The sequence below is a fragment of the Vigna radiata genome, chromosome 7, assembly GCF_000741045.1.
Source record: "Vigna radiata var. radiata cultivar VC1973A chromosome 7, Vradiata_ver6, whole genome shotgun sequence".
In the NCBI taxonomy this organism is placed as follows: Eukaryota; Viridiplantae; Streptophyta; class Magnoliopsida; order Fabales; family Fabaceae; genus Vigna; species Vigna radiata.
In genome coordinates, this window is record NC_028357.1 from 37,199,866 (window position 1) to 37,221,011 (window position 21,146).

Genomic DNA, 21,146 nt, shown 5'->3' on the forward strand with positions numbered 1-21,146 from the left:
TAAGATTTTAATCCGGTTCATGCAGGTTAAACCCGTAGTGGGTCAGGTTGGTCCACCGATCCACCTACCTAATTTTATTTTATAAAAATTTAATTTTAATTTTATAAAAAAATTTATTATTATTTTTTGTTTGAAAAAATTATTTAAGTTCCCTATTTTCAAAATTAACTAAACATCAGAGTGAAATTTGGGAGTGATATTTGTTTAGATTTGAATTATAAAAAATTTGTAATTTCTTTTATTTAAAAAATGTAATTAAGTGGATAAGTGAATCAACATGTTTATCCACCAATCCGTGGTAGGTCAGGCCGGGTTCGATTTTTTCTGACTCGTTAATAAATAAGTCAGATTGAGTTGACTCACTAAATGACCAACCCATAATGGGCCGGATCGGATCGGACCGGGTTGTCCTTTTGACAACTCTAAAAATAATTTTTATCCATATACTAATTTTTAATAATCTTTATACTTTTAATATATTAATATATATATATATATATATATATACTACTACTACTACCATATTTTATAATACTTTTAATTCCGATATTCTGACATGTATGAAGATCTTGAATTAGTTAAATTATTACTCACTAAACCCATAATCAAGGTTCAATTTTGGCAAAATAAAATCAATCTTCTATAATCTAATTATTTATAGTTTAATTTAGTAAATTAGTTTTTTTATTGATGGTTATTATTCACTTTGATTTTCTTTTATTTTTTTTAGTCAACGTTTTAATATTAGTTAAATATAAATCAATTTGGTCCTTTTGTTAAATTGACCTTAGCCTGGTTTAAAAATTAACTGACGTCAAAGTTTTAGTTATTCTATATTTTAAATCTATTTTATATTTTTACGACCAAAGATATCTTATAAAAAAATTTCTTTCACGTATTGTCTTTCTCATTATTCGATACTCATTGTTTAATATTTAATATATATTATTTACTATTCTAAATAGGATTATAAAAGATCTTCTCATCTTTTGCAGGATTTCTTCTTTACATCGTATTTAGAATAGTAAAAGATAAATCAGAAAATAAGTGTGGAAGAATGAAAAAAAATATTTATAAAATAAATCTTTACAGGATATATTCAATCTTAAAAAACACTTTCATTTTTTTTTTTTTCACTTTCATTCACAAAAAGACATTCAACTCAATCCAAGTTTAGACAATAATCCCTTGATCACAAAAATCTTAAAAAGAGAAAATGAGAAAAGAAGGTAAAATGAAAATAGAGATGTGAGGGCAGGCAGGTAGTGGAAAAGAGAGAGAAAAAGGATGGTGGAAAAATGGAGGTGGAGGGAATGGAGAAAGATAGAGGAAGGTACTAGAGAGGCAGGGGAAGTAGAGGAAGGTAGAAGGTGGTGAGAGGTAGAGGATATAGGAAGAAAAAAAATTCTAAAATAAAAGATAATATGTGTTAATCAATTTAACATAAAGAAAGAGATCAAATTAATTTTATTTAACAAATATTTGAATTAGATTGAGTAAAAATATATATTAAAACGAAATTATTTGTCTAAATATAAAAATCAAAATTATTTATAATTTTTTTCATTAATCCTTTTAAGAAACAAGGACTGGATATTTTTAAAAACAATTAATTTATAAATGATTAAAGTAAAGAAAATAAATTTTGTTAATTTTATTTAAAGTCCGTTATTATTGGATAATTGAATTGGCGAACGTTTTCAACAATTTTTATATAATTAATAATAAATAAAATATTTTTTATTTTGTTTTTTGTTTTAGATATTTAAAATGGTTATTAATTTAACTGCACGATTAAGTTAATTTTTCTCTTAATAAACAAATAGATATTTGAGTTACTAAAAAATAAGCATCTATTCAATCATATTAACAATATACAAAATTCAAAACAAAACTAATGAAACTAAAAATTTTATATTAATACTGTAATATTTTTATCATACTAAAAAAAATATATTAATATTTAATATACTAAATTAGTTATTTAATTTTTATTTATTTTGCATATGAAAATTAAAAATAATGTATAAACGAACAATTTTTGTGGAGGTGCATTAACACGTGGTTAAGGGATTATCTAAAAGTTAGACTTTCTATTAAGTTTGACTTTCCATTGTAAGAAAAGTTGTGTACATCGAATTAGAATCCTTGAAGTGTTAAGCCATTAAGAAATTTAAGTCTTAATTTCACTTATGTTAACATGCCATATTGGTATTTAAGGGTTCGTCAAATATTAAAAGACATTTATTTGAAGTATTAAATATTTTATTCAAAATAACAATCATAATAAGGTTTAATTTTATGTTTAACTACTCATTTATCATCTAGATTTTCTACATGTATTTTCATAATTTTTTTTTATAATTTTCCTATTGATTAAATATTTAACAACGTGTCAACTGTTACGGTAAAAAAAAGTGTTAACAAAAAAAAAAAACTTTATTTTATTACATAATGTTTATCTAAACAATGTTTTGGTATATTTTTTTAACACCTATTGAATATTTAACAAATTAGTAAAATCTGCGAAATAAAATGGAAAATGTGCTAAAAAATTTAAATAATCAATTGTAAAATAATTAATTAGTTGAATTGAAAATGTGTAATTAATTACTTTATGTAGTTGTGGAAATGGTTGAATGATGTTTTTCTATATTGGTTGTTTAGTTTTTGAAGTTTCTTTTTAGTAGTCTTTGTCTTAAAACAATCAAAATGGTTGTCATTATAAGGTAGTTATTTGGATGATTTGAAGGATGAGAAATAAGGAGTTAGTGTCTATGATCGGAAATAAACTTAAAAGTATATGAGTAATATTATCTTTAATTTTTTTGTATTAAAAATTTTCAATATACAAACTAGGAAGGATAGAGTGATTTTACTTAAGGATGTAATATGAAAGTTTCATCTGCTAATGGCTCAAGGCGAAATACTCTTGTTGCATTTATGGGTTATCTTGATTTAGCTTAATGTGTTGGTATCTTTAGAGGAAATCGGGATGAATATGTTGGTAATTTTTCAACTTTTTTAGGAGTACAAACTATTTATGCTGAATTTATAAGAGTCATTTATGTTTTGGAGCATGTTTAGAGAGATGATTTTCATAGACTTTGGTTAAACAATAATTCTTCTTTACTTTGTCAGAATTTTTTGGTTCAATCAGTGATTTCTTTAAAATAATGTCGATACTTACATTTTTAATAAACATATATAGTTCAAAGTTTTTTATATTTTTTTGTGAGGAATCATTGTATAAGTTAATTAATTTATCTTTAATTCATAAATAACAATACAAATGGTTTAATGTTTTATTTCCATTTATTTATTTATATTTTTTTTTTTGTAATAGATACATTTTGCCTATGTTTCATCAAGTAATTTTATTATGAATTTGATAAGATCCTCATGTTTTGAATTCTTTTACAGTTTTTAATAAATTTTATATAATAATAAATGATGACTAACATTATCTTCTTTATAATTAAAAAATGTGTAATCATATATAATGATAGCACAAATTTTATAATTTCAATTAATTAAATGTTGTTTCAAATATGACTCTTGAAATAAATTATTAAAAAGAAAAATAAACGTATTTTATATCACAACTTATTTGAAATGTATATTTTGAAGTAATAAAAATTAATTTTAATCTTAATAAGTAAATAATTGTATATATTAAATGATGATATATTCAATCATATTACATTGAATTAGTTTTATATTTAATTCGCACGCGTAATCTCCTTCTTTTTCACTACGTGTTTGGTAAAAACTAATATACATGCCAATTATAAATTGAAATGATTAAAAGTTAATTAAATTTGAAAATTTGCAAGTTAGTTGATTGAATTAAAAGAATAATTGATACAAGATTTTTCCAATTGACTATTATAACATATAAAAAGAGTCCTAAAATTGTCAATTTCACACCAATACAAAACTAAAGTTTCCAACCTATGAAATGTCTTCTGGTATAGACGCAAGAAAATTCTATTCAGTTGTGAGGAAATTGGATGTGATCCATAAAATAATATGTATGAATAATTAGATTTATAAAATAAAAACATTTAAACTAATATTGAAATATTTAAGTTAGATAAGTATGTGAAGTGTGAAAATAAATTTAATTTCATATTGACAAAATTAATAAATATGGTAAAGTAGGTTTGTTATTGTCTCGGTCATTGTCACCACTTTCTTTCTGGTTTTTGAGCAAACAAACTGAAAAAATAAGGATATAATATTTTAATAATTTTTTTACGAGAAGATACGTGTTAGCGTGTTAGCATTTTATTCTGTTTGAATTTATTTTAAAAAAATATCCGAAATAAATTAATTATAAATTATCACGTATTTGTCAAAAAATTGTAAAAAAATTGTTAAAATTTTTTTTTCTAAAAAATAATTCACTTGATAGTATTTTCTTTCTGATTTTTGAGAAAACTAACTAAAAAGTAATGAACTTTTCTTAAACAAAAAATAAAGGTTTTGTTGTTTGACATGGTCATGCCAAATTCCAAACGAGTGAAGGAGTTTTCAAACAGTAAGAAAGACCAAACAGATTAATTACATGATTAATAATGTATTTAAAAAAACAACACTTTAGACATTAATGTTGGCTCTTCATTTTTAACTAGTATTTAACGTGAGAAGGGGTGATCAAGGTCAATTATTTCTTTTTCTTTTCTCTTTCACATTTCAATTTCTTTTTCTTCATCGTATATGGTCCTACATAAACCGACAATATTTTCTAATTTTAGTCTCCATGTATAATCATTTTCAAGAATATATTTTTTTAGTTAAAAGATAATGGAATATAAAACACGCCAATACTGATAGTTACCATATTCAGTTCGTATGTACAATGTTCTTGCAATATATTACAAGGATTAGAAATTAAGATGGATGTCCGGAAAGATATTTGACGTTCAAGTAAATAATAAATGCATCGTATATATTAAATGTAAGAATGAACATTTTTAATTCCTCATTTATATTTATTTTGTGGATTTTTATCTGAGTTTTAAGCCTGATATAGGAGTATTTAGGACGTCTTAATCTCATGGCAATTGCTTCATGTAGCCCATTATTGATGTGAAGTTTCAATAGTAATTTTATGGATTATTTACTTTAACCCTATTTTTCTTACATACCTTCCTTTATTCTCTGCCTTCCTAGTGAGCATTCTGTTTTTGGCTTCAACTATGGTACACATTGTTTTCTGCGTTCAATAGATGGGAATGTATGCGGAGTAATGTAGAGTAAGCTTGAGACTACATTTTAGGTAAGCCTGTATTATTTAGTTGAAAAAGCCACTAAAATGAAAATCCGAAATGGGGAGGTGTTTGAAATTGATGACATACCTTATAATTATGATTAAGTATTTAAAGTAGAGTTGAAGTTATTTATGGAAGATGGACCCAAACCCAAAACTTTCTCTCTTGAACCATTTTAGATCATCATAGAGTTTCTAGAATAGAAATAATTTTGGATCTTGTATTTTGATCCAAATAATGTCAGGTTTTTAGTTAATTTAAGTCAACAAAGGCTAAGGTCCAATGTTAATCCAAGTGGATGTCCATGAGATAGGTTGATCAAGAGATCAAAGTTTTCAATCTAGCTTGGTGAGCAAGAGATTGGACAGTCTAACCTTTGTGAGAATGGTCATGTGTCATATTTATATTGGAGAAAATTTTCCATAGGTAGTTGCAACATGTCATCCTTTTTATCTTGCTCTCCAAGTTAGCCAAGTTGAGTTTTTAGGTCTTGCTTCTACAATTTAAAGACACCATTAGTCTATAAATACATGTGTTTCTTCATCTTCTTTGAATTTTGAATAAAGTTATGTTGTCATTTTTGTGTCATAATACTCACCTTATAGGTCATCAAAGACTATAGCATCACATACGGTCTCCATTAGTCATCTTTCTCTAAAGTTGATCTAACATCTCTAAGAGCATCAAGGCTATAAGCCTAACCTACCAACATCCACCTTGATTCAAAAATGAAACACTGAAATCCAAAACCTAATTCGAAAATCTAGAAAAAGAGAATAGAGACCCTGATTCAAAAATGAAACACCGAAATCCCCAATTTAGATTCCCAAATTCACAAGATCAGAAACCAAAAGTAGAACCCCAATTCGGAGTCCTAAAATGAAGCACAATGCTCCTCCCATCCTCTACCACCGCAAAGACGTTGGATGACGTAGGTCTCATCGTCGCAGAGACGTCGAAAATGAAACCCTCGCGTCATAGGAACGCCTCACCTAAGCCACCTGAAACTTGCCTCTTCTTTCCTGTGATAACCAAGCCAGACCAAAGAAAGGGGAAAAGGAAACAACATTCCATTACTACGAAAAGAACTAAAACCATAAAAACAATGGGAGAAGAAAGGTTCCCTACTGGTCGAACCAACACACAAAAGGAGGAAGAGGAGCACCTCCCCTCTCTACCAAAATGGACTCGAACCAACACATGGGTTTGTCCGTGAGAAAGAACCAGAAGGTGGGGAAGACAAAAATGATAAGGGTTCTTAAAAGGAAATCAGACATTTGGGAAAAATTAATTAGGGTTGAATTGTAATGCACTTAATTAGGATTTAAAAATAATTAGGAATTAACATTTAACACTAGTTAACTAATAGTAATTGCCACTGTCGTTTGACCTTATCTTGTCATGTATTTTAAAAATTGACAGCTCATTAAATATTGACTAAGATAAACATTACGCCGTTAGTGAGTTAAACATCTTTAGTAAAAATGATCAAATCGAACAATTTTTACAAAGTAATAAACCACTTTGCTAAAATAACTTGAGAACCATTTTAAACAAAAGTGAATATAAAAACCAAGTATTAAACCAATATTATTCTATTTTTTTAATGGATATACTTAATGTATTGACGACCATGAAATTTCATAAAAACATACAATATAATTCACTAATGAAATTGGTTCTCAAAAGAAAGACCAAAAGGGACAAAGAAATTAAATGAGAGAGAAGATAAATGCCAACCACTCTTCCATCTCTCACTAAACTCTTATTACATTAATACTAGAGAATACTCTACTCATCGCCCTTCAAGTTTGTGCTTATGCTATTGGATCATGTGCCTTTCCTCTCATCTTGCTTTGCATGTCTTCCACCACGTGTCCATCTGTGGTTGTTCCCTTTAATCCCACTCGTAAGTCAACTTCCTGGGCTGTTGGATCCATTTTCCTTACAAATAACCGTATTATTTTTCGGTATCCCACAACGTGTCTCAATTGCACAAACCGTCACCACCTCTCCTCCAGTAGGAATGGAATTAAAAGAAATAATGAAGTGTACGAAGAAATCGATGGGGTAGGAAGCAATTGCCTAACCTGAATGTTAATCTCATTATTACTTTAACAACATTATTCTTAATTATGGTCGAGATTATGTCTAACGAATGGGATGCCAACATATTATTCCTTACATATACAATCAAATAAATACAAGATTTAAAATTCAATTGGATAAGGATAATGACTCGCAAACCTCATTAATAGTCTTTCATAATTTGTCTGAAGAGCTTCTTTGGTGCTGCAAATTCAAAATACCATCAAAGAAATACAAGATTTCAAAATCAATCGGATCAATTAATACATGAAACTCTCTTCAATTAAATTTTTACATTCAGCTTACCAGGCAATCCAGTGAAATTCTCAAACTGCCCATATGCTTGCCCTATGAACATCTCAAATCCTGTCACAATGGTGACTCCTGCTTCTTCTGCTTCTTTCAACAGTCTAGTCATCTTGGGTGTGTACACAGCATCAAAAACTATGGAGTAATGTTTCAAAGCATGCTGCATAAAAAACAAAAGGGAAGTTATCATACTGGTCCTAATTTGTGTGAGATCAAGAAATGAAATAAGCATTTTCAGACACCAATAAACATATTTCATCTGAATAGAAAACCAACTTCTTCAGCAAATGGAAGAAGATATGATTGGCAATAACATATCAAATTGAAAACTTACACCAGCAATATTTCAAGGTCCTAATTGGTATGGCACATCTACATTAAAGGAGCAAACCTTAGAAATAGGTGTCTCGTCAACTTTTGGAATCATTCCAATTGATGATGTGTTTGCAAGAATCATACCATCCTCCGAATGGAAATTATCCAAATCAGCAAGGGGCAAAGCTTCTCCTCCAATTGCATCAGCAAGTTCTCTGGCTCGATCTGTATATAAACAGTGCAGTACATATGTAATATGTCATTAAATATGTTTCAAATTGACAGGAAATAATAGTTGTGATTGTTTCTGCTAAAAGAGCTACACATTGAATGTAATGTAAGTACTGATGTTGGAAGCTTATAAAAAAGTAAACAATGTTGTGATTGTTTCTGCTAAAAAAGCTACACATTCTTGTTAGAGGACCAAGCAACACCACACCATAAACAATGTTGTTTCGGAAGTACTGATGTTTGAAGGTTATCCACACGTAAAATGAAAATTTGGGACCATAGAAAATACCATTTGAAGAAAGGAACTCTGAAAGGAAAAAGCACAATAGTGTATACAGCGTAAACAAAAGAGGAAAACTGAAACAGGTTTGACATTACCATTAACTAAATCCAAGTTTTCTTAAACTCGTTATCAAGATATCAGGAGAAATATAACCCAAAAGAAAAACAACTGAGATGCTTCAAACCGCTGATTTTGTACCCAAAACTTGAACACCATATAACTTTTTACTAAAATTATTGTTCTCTTCTGAACCCAGAGACATTTCTCATCCAAAACATCAATATTACGAACTGAGCACATTATCAGTTATCTCCTACATAGGATGTTTTGTCAGAAACATCCGAGAAGTAACTTTGAAAGTTTAACACGCTTTAACTTCAAGAAAGAAAAAAGCAAATCATGAAGTTTACCGTAGGTACGATTCGCAATCACAACCCTTGCTCCTTTCTCTTTCGCACCATAAGCAACTGCTTTCCCAGCACCACCAGCCCCAATTACAACAAACAGCTTACCGGCTAATGGAGAAACAGTTGTGCTACTACCATTATGGTTACCTGGCCAAGAAATAATTGAAGCACACGCACACAACATCTTCAGAATAACAGTTACCAACAACAATGATTGAACATTGGTTAGCCACTGAAGATGACAACTACCTCGTAACCCATCCTCAATTGCAGAAATAGCACCAACGTAGTCTGTGTTATACCCAATTAATTTCCCATCAGTTGGTCTTCTGATAATGCAATTCACAGCCCCTATAGACTGTGCTCACAACCAATCGGAAGAATTTAGATAAACGAAATAAAATCATTTCCAATTATCGATCCCAAATTGTGAATAGTAAATCATTTTACCTTAGCCACTGGATCAACCTCATCACACAACTTAACTGCCGTCTCCTTGTGAGGAAGGGTAACACTGATATACAAATGCTAAATATCAATTTCAGTTTCGAAATTTCCTTACATAAATTGAAAATTTCTTATAAGAAAGTTGGAACCTGAATCCCATAAAATCCGTAGAAGAGTAAGTCCTGAGAAAATTGGCAATGTCATCCACCAATAGAATTATATAAACACCGTTAAAACCAACTGACTTGAAGGCTTCATTCAATAACGTGGGTGATTTACTCTGACTGACAGGCTTTCCAATAAGCCCATATACTTTTGTATCAGGTGCTAGTGCTCTGAAATTGTATAGATGCAATAGATCCTTAAGTGAAGGTTGACCAGGAGCTGAAACTACTCCTGACTCAAGGGTGCCAAATGTCAGATACCCACCAAATTTCGCACAAAGTACACGAGAAATCAACCCCCTATCACCCATAACAATTCCAATCAACGGAACCTGTAAATTGGAACAGTAGTTATCTTTACAATAACACAAGTTAAAGTCAGTGATGGATAAGATCAACAATGGGTATAGAAAAGTTGAATAAAAAGTTAAAACTTCTTGTTAAATTTCCGTTTCTAGACCTACATTCCTTACTTGAGAATGCACCGTTATTTGAAACATGCGTGCTACATCAGCAATGTCCACAGCAGTTGTTGCAATTTTCACAATGTCTGCTCCCGTTGCTTGTATTCTTGCTACAAGGTTGCCCAGATCCTCAGTTGAAGGAGTAAGTTCAAAGTTGTGAGATGAAACAATGACCCTGGTTTGATTGTATGTCTTCCCACGTATAGAGTCATAGAATTGAGGCGCCACCTTTAGAGATATATGACATAGGAAATGTTTCATCTAAGTTTCGGAGTTCAAGCATTATATAATCTGGATTTCATCAAATGGGGCAAAACATTAAACGGAAGCGAAAAACAACCTTAAGTTCAACGTCGATGTAATCAGCTCCCAACTCCATTGCTATCCTTAGTGCGTCCAACCGTTTGTTTTCGTCACCATCATACATACCACCCTCCCATTTGGGCCTTAGAAAAGCATTGAATTTTCGTCATTCAAAGAGATAAAATCTTCCGATTTCAAATCACATCATAGCTAATGATCAACAGATTAAAATATTTGAGTCTGATAGCTTTTAATATCACAATAAGAATCTTTTTTTTTTTTCTTTTTACTTCACATTTCATCAACCCGAAGCATTTCTTGGGTGAGGCTGACCATAGTCTCTTTGCTAAACTAGTAACAGGTATAATAATAATTCATATAGAGACAGATGATTCAGAAATAAAATAATTTCAGTGTTTCTTGAGAAAAAATAAAACTAAATCATTTACAAAAGAGAAAACATTTATTATTCAAGAAGCTCATTTATACCATTTTATATACATGATGATATTTTGACAACACTTTTTTACAACATATTTGATAACAGAATATGTGTCATCATTTTCTTGGTCTATTTAAATTTACATTTAAAAAAATATTTAAAACGGTGTCATATATACATTATCAAAAAGTTATTAAAAAAGTATTGTTAAAAATACTTTTCCTTTTATATAAGAAGATATATACACCTTTTTATAAGTATTTATTATTTTTAATTAAATAATTTTATCTTTTACTAAACAAAAGTATTTCTTTTATTTAATAAAATATGTAGTCCTTCAACTTCATAACTTCTTTATTTCAAGATAATTTATATAACTTTTTTACATAAAAAAAAAAAAAAGAAGAACCGCATACATATTTTTAAACTTTTTTACAAAATTATATATTTTGTTAAAGCTGTATTATTTAAATATAATAAAAATGTGGATAAACAGTAAACCGTAAACATCTTTATTTCATAGGTCATGACACAGACCTTTTCATTGATAAATAAAATGAAAAACAATATAAAACTCTCTAATAAGCATTCTGTGGTTGAAATTATTGTGTATTAATATTTATTAAAAATATTTTTCCTTTAAATTTATATAATAAATACTTGTATTAGAAAAGTATAACAAGTTTTATGACGTTTTGTGATACATGCTATGATAATACATATTAAAGAGTAATAATAAAATTTACTATAAGAGTAAAAAAAGAAAGTGTGTTTTAAAATTGATAATGTATTTAAAATTATAAGATGTAATTATTTTAATATAAAATTTTAAAATATAAATATAGATTTTATAAACGAATTTCATTATTTAAAAATATATATTTTAAAAAAAAATCTTTTTCTTAAAACTTTTTTTCTTTTTTTTAGGTTTTTTTACCTTTTGGTTTTTTGTCTTTTTTTTTGGTCTGAATGTTCTTTTTCTGTGTGAATCATCTTAGTTTGTATGTAGTGTTTGAATACTCTATACGAATATATGGTGATAAGTGTTCCTAGGTATAGATATGACATTTTATGAGTCCGAAGGGATTTGAGATTCATTAAAGCAATTGTATTTGTCTTTTAGGGAAACTAATTGCACAATTTTTATGTGATTGATACCTTGTGATTGCTAATTGTATGATTGTACGATGATTTGCTTGTATGATTGAGCTCTGAGATGAAATATGATAGGTTGAACTGAGATTTGGGTTTTGATTTGGCTTACTTGTATTGTATGATGAAATTGGGAATGTTGCCTATTTGGTATAGCAAATCATATTGTTTGAACTAGTGAAGGTATGTATAATTCGAATTTGGTAATGTTTTGACATATGTGTTTACTGTTGGACTAAATTTGTAGGGTTGGAATGACGTAAATTTGTAAAATTATGTTCTACATAATTATGCAGACTTGTTGGAAGAGAATATACTCACTGGACGAAGCTATAATCAAAGAGCTACTAAGTTTGTGGTCGTTGAGCGGACAAAGTTAAAGTCAAAGAGCTACCGACTTGGTAGTCATTGGGTGGAAATATACTAGTGGAGCGAAACCAAAGTCAGAAAGTTCATTGACTTGATAATAGTTGAGCAGGACAAGTCTTACTAGGCAACTTTTGAAAAAATTTAAGTTTATTAGTTTTAGTGATTATTTCAATAGGCAAACTATCTGGTCGTTGGAAGAGTGAACTTTTAGGCATTACTCACTGAGTATATATTCTTGCTAAGCGAAAATATGTTATATTTTGATAAGTTTAATGCATGATATTATGAATCTTAAAAATTATAGTTGGTTTATGATGTTTATATGAGAATGGTTGATAGATATATGAATAAATATGCATACGAATAATGATGTATGAAATGGTGATGATGACGAGTTTGTTGATGGATATAAGCATTCTCTTTTATTTAGTGTAATTTCAGGGATATCACAAGGATATTTTATGATGACATTTCTTTAGTGTATATATTGATATATGGATTTAGTATTGAGAGTTTTCTTGTCGCTTTAATAACCATTCAATCTCGAATAGAGAAGGGTAGAGTATGTGGTGAGAGGTGCATGAGGACCTAGTGTAGGAGTTTTATCTTGACCAGAGATGTTAACAAATTAATTTTATGTGTGGTAGGGTGAAACTCATTGACAATGACTTTGTAGAGCAATAATTACCACCACAAGTGCATAACTCACCTGAATCTGATATCAATACATTAAATCGTTGAGTTTAGTTTGAGTCTTTATATCTGATATGATTGTTGTTATGAATGAGTTATTTGTGATAACATCTTTATTCCTATTTTATTAATACTCATTTTACACATTAGTTTTCCCTTTATTCTATGTTGGTTTGTTTATATTTCTTTCTTTTGCAATGATCGCTGTAAATAGTGCTGTAGATGATGAGGTAGTGGTTGATCTCATGTAGGATTAAGGTCATGCATCAGTTTGTTTGCTAAGTGGATCTAATTGTATTTAGTCTTTTTAAAGAACTTTATTGTTTTTTTTTTTTTATATCTTTTAGTTGTATAAAAGCATTGTATATAATTTTGATATTTTAACTATATTTTCGATAAATGTAATAGTATTTTATATTTTAAATGATCTATTATTAAATATTAAATATATGATATTTATTTAAGTAGTTATATGCTATTAAATAGAATTTGAAATTTATTACATCTTTTAAATAACAACATGTAGTAAAATTCAGGTTTCTTAGATAATTTTTCATAAATAATTAAAAAAAGTAAATCAAATTTTTCATAAGCTAAACTTCTTTTATGTATTTCTAGAAATTCTCTTATGTAACGTTTATATGTTTTTATTTTTAAACTATATATAAGTTAAGTTTAATTTCACTTCGTTTTTTCCTTTTATAAATACTGGTGAAAAACTTGTTGGAAAAATCATATATTCTAGAGATTTTGTTAAAACTAAAATTTTAAAAATATCTTAACCAAAATTATTGTAATTTAATTCTAAAATACTCTTGCTGCACAATAGACATTTTAATTTTAATTTTCTTTTGCTGTTAAATAAAGTAAAAATGGGATCCAAAGTTAAAATTAATGTGGGTTCAAGCACAAATTGTTAGGAGGGTGCAATTATTCAAGCATAATAATTTTAAAGTAAAAATTTGATTTTCTTATATTTCCAATAAAAAATTATATTGTTTTAGTTTTATATAAAATTCATATTTCTTTTATTTTTAGGTGTCATTTATCCCCTTATTTTTTATTTAATAATAACATATTTATTAAAATACAAATAAAAAAGATAAGAGTAATGTTTTAAATTATTAAAAGATAAATATATTTGTATGCATCAAAGCTTGCATTATTTATTTTAAAGTCTCCAAGTTAATTAGTAATCTGATTAGTATTCATTACGATATTTTGTCTTAAAATAAGCATTTATGTTTCTTCTATTATTAATAAAAATATTTTTATACTCTTATTTATTTATTTTTATTTTTATTTTTATATTTACATTTATCCTTTTTAAATTATATTTGCTTGTTTATCATATGGAATAATAAAAGTAGTCAATTTATTAATTTATTTTTATAAGACAAATTATAATTAAATATAACATCATTTTATAATATTATAAGCGACGTGAACAGTAAAAATAGTTTATTCAAAAAAAATAAAACCTATTTAAGTCTCATTTTATAAACAGATACATAATTAATGCAAAATTTCCTTTTTCTTCTTGCTTGAACTAACATGCAGAAATTGGGAATGATGAGAGAACACAAAGAGAAAGAGAGGAATTTCAACCTGTACGTGAACAACAATGGTAGTAGACGGTGGCGAATGAGAATGTTAATATCTTGAAAGGGATTGAAGGTGTTCAAGGAGTCCAATCGAAGTTCGACGAGGTCTACACCTTCAGCTTTGGCTTTGTGCATATCTATCTTCATTTTTTCAACTGATTCCGCTATTACAGGGACGCAGATTAAGGTTACATTCTTCCTACCTACTGATGGCGCCGTGATCTGAAGAATGCAAAAACAAACAAAAATTAGGGTTGAATTTGAAGCAGTGGAAGAGAAACGAGGAAGATAAGAGAGTGAGTTACGACAACGTTTGGAGAATCCATCTGAAAAATTGAGGTGAGAATTGAATTTTGGAAGAGTTATTTTGTTTGTAATAGTTTTGTTCTTGTTAGGATAAACTTCACAGCACATGTGTTAATGTATTTAGCCAATCAAACTCATCTATTTATCCCTTTATTTTTTTAGAGAAAAAATTATTTATCACATGTCTACACAATATTTTTCACTTTCTTATTATAAAAAATCATGCATGTAAAATGAGTGTACATGTATCAACAAACATTAAAGATATTTGTTGACTCATGAATAAATTGGATGAAAATATTGATTGCTGGAAAGTTTTATAGTACAATGCATTCAGTAATATAGTCCTTTTGCATTCCTGATTGAAATGCTTGGACAAGATTAACCAGTAAGAATATGATCCATATTTATATTCATTCAATATACATTAATAATTATAAAAAATTAAAATTTTATCTATATTTTTTTAAAAAATAATACCAATGTAAAAATATATATATTTATCCTTTTACAGAAAATATGTGTGGTTAAACATCATCATATATGAATATGACATATATAAAAGTTATCACTGTATTAATAAAGAAGTCAATTATAATTGTTGCATAATCAAATTATGGCCCTTTATATAGTTTATGTTGTTGTGTATAAATAAATGATTTAAAATTCTGTTTGAATAATAAGTTCTGGTTATGATTTATATACATTATAAGATTAATTTATGTTATTCATTTATTTATTTTGTCACTCATTTTAAGTATTGTTTTCAACATGTCTGATATTGTCAAAGATTTGGATTTCAGAAAATACTAATCTATGAGAAATGATGGTGCCCATACTTTTTAAGAGTTTAGATTAATTGTTCTTGAATGCATGAAGAAGGTAAATATGCTAACGTACATGTCCCCACGTTATGAATATTTTTATCAACCCTAATTAGCATTTATTTTACTATTAATTTAATAAATTACATATCTAGGAGTATATTTTATTTATTAAACAAATCTACATAATTAATAATATTTTTTATGAAAGTTCTTTTTTCAAAAGAAAACAAATTAATTAAGTTAAAATCTTTTTATTCTAATATACATTCCATAATATAAAATAAGTAATAATTCTACAGTCATATTTTTGCTTCCATTATCACTTATAGAATCATTTATTCTAGTATATGAATATACAATCATGAGAAAAACCACAATAAAACAAAAAAGAAAAAGATAACCTATTGAAAATTTAGTAATACTATATAAATCAATAATATAATTAAAGAATAACTAATAGTTCAATCCATTACATATTATCAAATATAAGTCAAAATCTTACCTTATTTATCATATCTCCTCGTCTCCATCATAATTATAATTTTAACAACAACAAAATTATAACCCATAATTATGTTTTATTCTTGACTTTAAAGCAATAATGTTTAAAACCAAATGTCTAATGTAATTCAATACTCATGGCTCAACCCAAAACATAAGTATTTGACTATATTTCTAAAAGACTAGTATATTGAGCAAATTTCGAGACTTGGCACTCATCATAACTCACTTCTACCTCTCAAGAGTTATAGCTATAGGTTTACATAGGGACATTATTCCCTTTAGAGTATGATCAGGGTAAATTTCTTATATCTACAAGGACTGATCCTTTTCATATTGACGGTTCAGATTGTAGGAACCTCATTCAATTCCCATAACTAAATATCTTCCTCTACATGAGTAAGATATTAATAGATTTAGGATAACATCTACAAAATCTCTCTCGGTATACTACCACTAGTGCAAAAGCAGCGTATAACGTCACGCTTTTAACGTTGAACCACTCAATAGCCAACGTTAAAAATGACCGGTGACATTTTTGTAAATAAATGCAATTATTAAACATCGTTTAAAATTGTAATTCGACGTAAAAGATATAAAACGTCCAATGTCCCAGCGTTAGACGTCAAAAGGTTAGTGAATTTAATAAAAATTTGAGCAGTATAGATTGAAAATTCATTCACTTTATCTTAGTGCGCGAGACTCTATTCTCTGCTCAAACTTTTCTCAAATGAAGTTTAACGGCCATCACATGTAATCTTTCTTTCATTTGATACAAATGCATGTTAATTAACTACTTTGGATATGATTTTCGTTTGTTTTCACCGATTATTTTCGTGTTCTTGTTCTTCATAGGCGCATTTTGCTTAGTGACAACATTTTATTCTGATGAACCCACCTTTTGACCATCACATTTTGTTCGTGTTCGTTTTCGTTTTGAAGAACTTATTTGTTGAACTTATTTGTTATTTTTATTTGTTGAACTTGCTTGTTTTTGTTGTTTGGTTGAACTTGTTTGTTGTTATTGTTTGATTGAACTTGTTTGTTGTTTGATTGAACTTGTTTGTTATTGTTCTTTGTTGTTGATCCTATATTACTATTCATAGTCCATGCTTTATAAAATACCAAAAACTGAAATTTGTTGTTTTTCTTATTTTTAGGTCTCGCAGATTTGTAAAAAGGATCACAATTAATTAAAAATAAATAAAAAAATTTGATTAATGTCGTATATTGACAAAATTCAACGTTAAATTAACGTCGTGTATTGAAAAAATTTGACTTTAAATTAACGTCCAATATTTTACATTCAACGTCAATTTAATGTCTCCCAATATGACGTCGTTCTCGAATTCGACGTGAAAGGTCAAAAATATTCGACGTTGTACGTTGTTTTTGTACTAGTGTACCTAACACCATATCACATCAATGTAATATTCCCTCCCTAGGAGCCACTACATTCACAACATCACATTTATAATATAATCTTAAATCATCAAATGATGTTATAAATATATATGTTACCTCAGCCCAAACTCATCACATAGCATAAATCACCTACTATCTATTTCAAATTACATGTCAATAATTCATCATTTAGTTTCTCTTACATTTACATAACATTCAATTACAATTTTTTTGTTAATTATACCAAAATTGTGAAAATCATTTCTCTAATCACAAACTTCCAATCAAAGATCCTAATGGTCAAAATGAAGAATCGTGTGTCTTAAGCCAGTGATCAAAATTTCAATCCAATCTAATGGCTAATGAAGCGAGATACTTGATTTTACAAAGCTTAGTAAAAAAAAATCAAGGTGGCTCCGAATGCTCAAAATGTTGCATTCTAACACCAAAACCCCTGAAGCTTATTGACTTTTGTGTGCTCAGTGGTCCCAAAGTTGTGTCTGATGCTCTAAATCACTAGAACTCATTGTTTTGGGTTCTTCGTTTGGTGCCTACGGGTTCTACAGTATAGCTCAAGACTATGACAGATATAAAAGAGTTTTAACAAGTTTTAAATTGGTCCATTGAGTCTTTTTAAGTTATTTCAAGGCTTTCTTATGTCATATAGGCTCATTCCTCTTTAAAAATGTATCAAATATACCAATGCACCAATTTGAAACATGTCAAAAATAAATCATCCATTTTTCCCAATCTCATTTCTTTATAAAAATTGCACCCCAATTACTAAATTCAATATAAGAAAAAATATTCAATAAAACAACCCATAAATCATGTCATCAAGGTGCAATCACAGCATAAACAATCACAAATAGTTACCACAACCTTTTCATCATCACCATAAATGAAAGAAATCAAATTATGTATTCTAGCATGAATAAATAAAAAAATATCTAAAAATAGAAACCAAACAATCAAACAAAATCCAAAGGTTCTTATCACAAACATTTCAATGTTATCAAAACTTTAAAGCAATTGTACTTGAGAATACTTACTAGTCTCTCTTACCTCAAAAACAACTTATTCTCAAACAAATCTTTAAACTAGTGAAATTGAGTTGCCTTCAATTAGTGACTTATACCTAAGTGTCCAAACAAAACCAAAATTCAGTATATATAATAGGTTATGATGAGAGAATCACTTCTCTAAACTATCCCTACTTAGATTGATGGTTAAAACATTATCAAAACTAACAAAAAATGATTTAATAGAATAAATATAAACTCACTCTATACTAAAAACCATTCAGTTCAAAATACTCTTTAGGCTTCCATTTTTTTGTGGTGTGATTAATTTATAAAAATAGATGAAGTTGGAAGATGCTTGTGAGTGAAAAGAGAGGAATAATAGGATGGTGCAGGCACAGAAGGAGAAAAGAAGAAACAAGTTGTGGGCCTAGGTTATGCTTTTTATTCTTATCTTTTAGTCCTTATTTATGATGTTATATAATTTACCTCTTTATTCACATATTACATTTTTCAACTAGGATAACAAAAATTACTTCCATTTTAGAAATGAGAGTGTATAAAGAGTTAAATATGTTCTTAGTCCTTAAATTTTGATTAGAAATTGAAATATGTTCTTATATCAAATTTTCATATAATTTTGTCCTCAAACTTTAAAAATAAACATAAATAGTGTTCTTAATTCAATTGAGTTAATTTTTTTAAGATGTTAAATAGTGTTCGAGATTAGCGTTTGAACTTTTATACCATTTGATATGATTTAATTCAAGGAAAATGATATTTTAACACCAATTTTTGACACCATTTTGACACTGTACACGTGTCAAAATGTGGTTGGACGATTTCAAATTAAAAAAACTGAGGTAAGAGCATATTTGGAAGAGAAAAACCAAAATTATTTTTTTAATTTGAAATCGTCCAACCACATTTTGACACGTGTGCAGTGTCAAAATGGTGTCAAAAAATTGGTGTTAAAATATCATTTTCCTTAATTCAAATGTAAACCTAAAATGTTATATAACATACAAAATAAATTTAATATATTTATGTTAAGGTATCATATCCATTCATTTTTTGAGTTAGATAACTAAATATCAAATTTTGAGACATAGACAAAATTTAATTTCGTTTTCAAATTGAGAAATTAAAAAAAATATATATTTAACCCATCTATCAATAAATAAATAATATATAAATGGGAAAGAAGAAAATAACTTCCTTGATTTGAGCATAAAAGTGAGATTAGAGAAGTGATTAAATATGAAAATGTTTGCTAGAATTTGGAACAATTGTGAATTATTTGAAGACAACACACGAGTTAAGTTACTCTAGAATTAGGAGTAAAAAAATTATTCAATAAATGTCGAATGAAACACAGTAAAAAGGATGAAATAACAACGCAGAAAATGCTCCAAACAAAATTATGGATAAATAGTAATTGAGACTTAGTTTTATTAGAATTTGATAAATAATGCTTCTTTTATCTATAAAATATTTTGATATAGTATTAAATTTTAATTACAAGTTTAAAACATTTTTTTTCATTGTCATTTTTTACTTTATCATTTTTTTTTCATTTCATTTCAACATTTTTATTTCTCTTTCTGGCTTTTTGTTTTTTCATTTTTCTTTACATTTTCTGAACTAATAATTTAATATATAAAAGGCAATGTCATTCTTTTGATTAAGAGAGTTGCCTCTTTAGGACAATTTAAGAGAATAAATATTTTCTCTCATTTTTAAAGCTCAAATTTGATAGTAAAAGACTATTATTCCATTGTTTTGGATAAAGAGAGACAATAAAATTATTATTACTCAGTAACAAACTAAAATGAGAAATAATCAAATTTAAATTATTATTACTATTGTATAAAACTTTATTATTTTTTTCAAACATTGATTATTAAAAGAAATATAATTTATAGTAAGCTTATTTTAAAAATTTATATTGTTGGAATGGAATGAAATGAATTATATACTTAAAAAAAATACAAAAAATATAGCAATTTTAATATTAAGAATGACAATGCAGACTATATTAATATAGTCCGTCTCACATTATCATTCACAAAAGAAGAATTGTTAATTTTTAAAGTTGTAATATAAATACAAATTTTAATTATAAATTAAGTCAAATATTTAAATATTGTGTTTATACTAAGGATGAAATTTAACACAGTAATTAATCACTTTCAGAAGTTTTAAGAATCAACATAATGATTTTGGTAAATAATTTTTTAAATAAAATTATCATATACACAATTTTAATTATAAACAAGATAATTCATATTTTTTAAAATTATTATAGAATTTTAATTATCAAACAAGTATAAAATTAGTATGATAAATAATATTTTTTAATAAAAAGTTAAGGATTAAATATGTTTTTAGTTTATAAATTTTGATATGTTAAAGTTAAATTAATATAATCCATTTAACTTAATATTATTATTTTGTTGTTCGTGTTAAATGATGATTGACATTTGAGTTAAATGTGTTAAATACTGTAACATCTTGAGTGTTAACATTATTTAGTGGA

The 21,146-nt window shown here is 27.4% G+C and overlaps 1 protein-coding gene across 4 annotated transcripts; it reads right to left on the reverse strand.

Moving 5' to 3' along the window:
- Positions 1-6,889: 6,889 nt before the first annotated feature.
- LOC106765864 (bifunctional 3-dehydroquinate dehydratase/shikimate dehydrogenase, chloroplastic) lies at positions 6,890-14,972 on the reverse strand. 4 transcript variants are annotated; one of them, XM_014650631.2, is made up of 12 exons: positions 14,853-14,948; positions 14,552-14,769; positions 10,325-10,430; positions 9,985-10,212; positions 9,506-9,852; positions 9,360-9,423; positions 9,159-9,267; positions 8,913-9,056; positions 8,065-8,213; positions 7,671-7,833; positions 7,524-7,568; positions 6,890-7,366 (listed from the first exon to the last, which is right to left on the reverse strand). In XM_014650631.2, the coding sequence occupies exons 1-11, from the start codon at positions 14,871-14,873 to the stop codon at positions 7,528-7,530; spliced, it is 1,590 nt and encodes a 529-aa protein (XP_014506117.1). In that variant the 5' UTR covers positions 14,874-14,948; the 3' UTR covers positions 6,890-7,366; positions 7,524-7,527. The 4 variants fall into 4 exon arrangements, with proteins under 4 accessions (XP_014506117.1, XP_022639303.1, XP_022639302.1 ...); XM_022783582.1 differs by having other exon boundaries at positions 14,859-14,946; XM_022783581.1 differs by having other exon boundaries at positions 9,994-10,212; positions 14,552-14,972.
- Between the last annotated feature and the right edge of the window lie 6,174 nt (positions 14,973-21,146).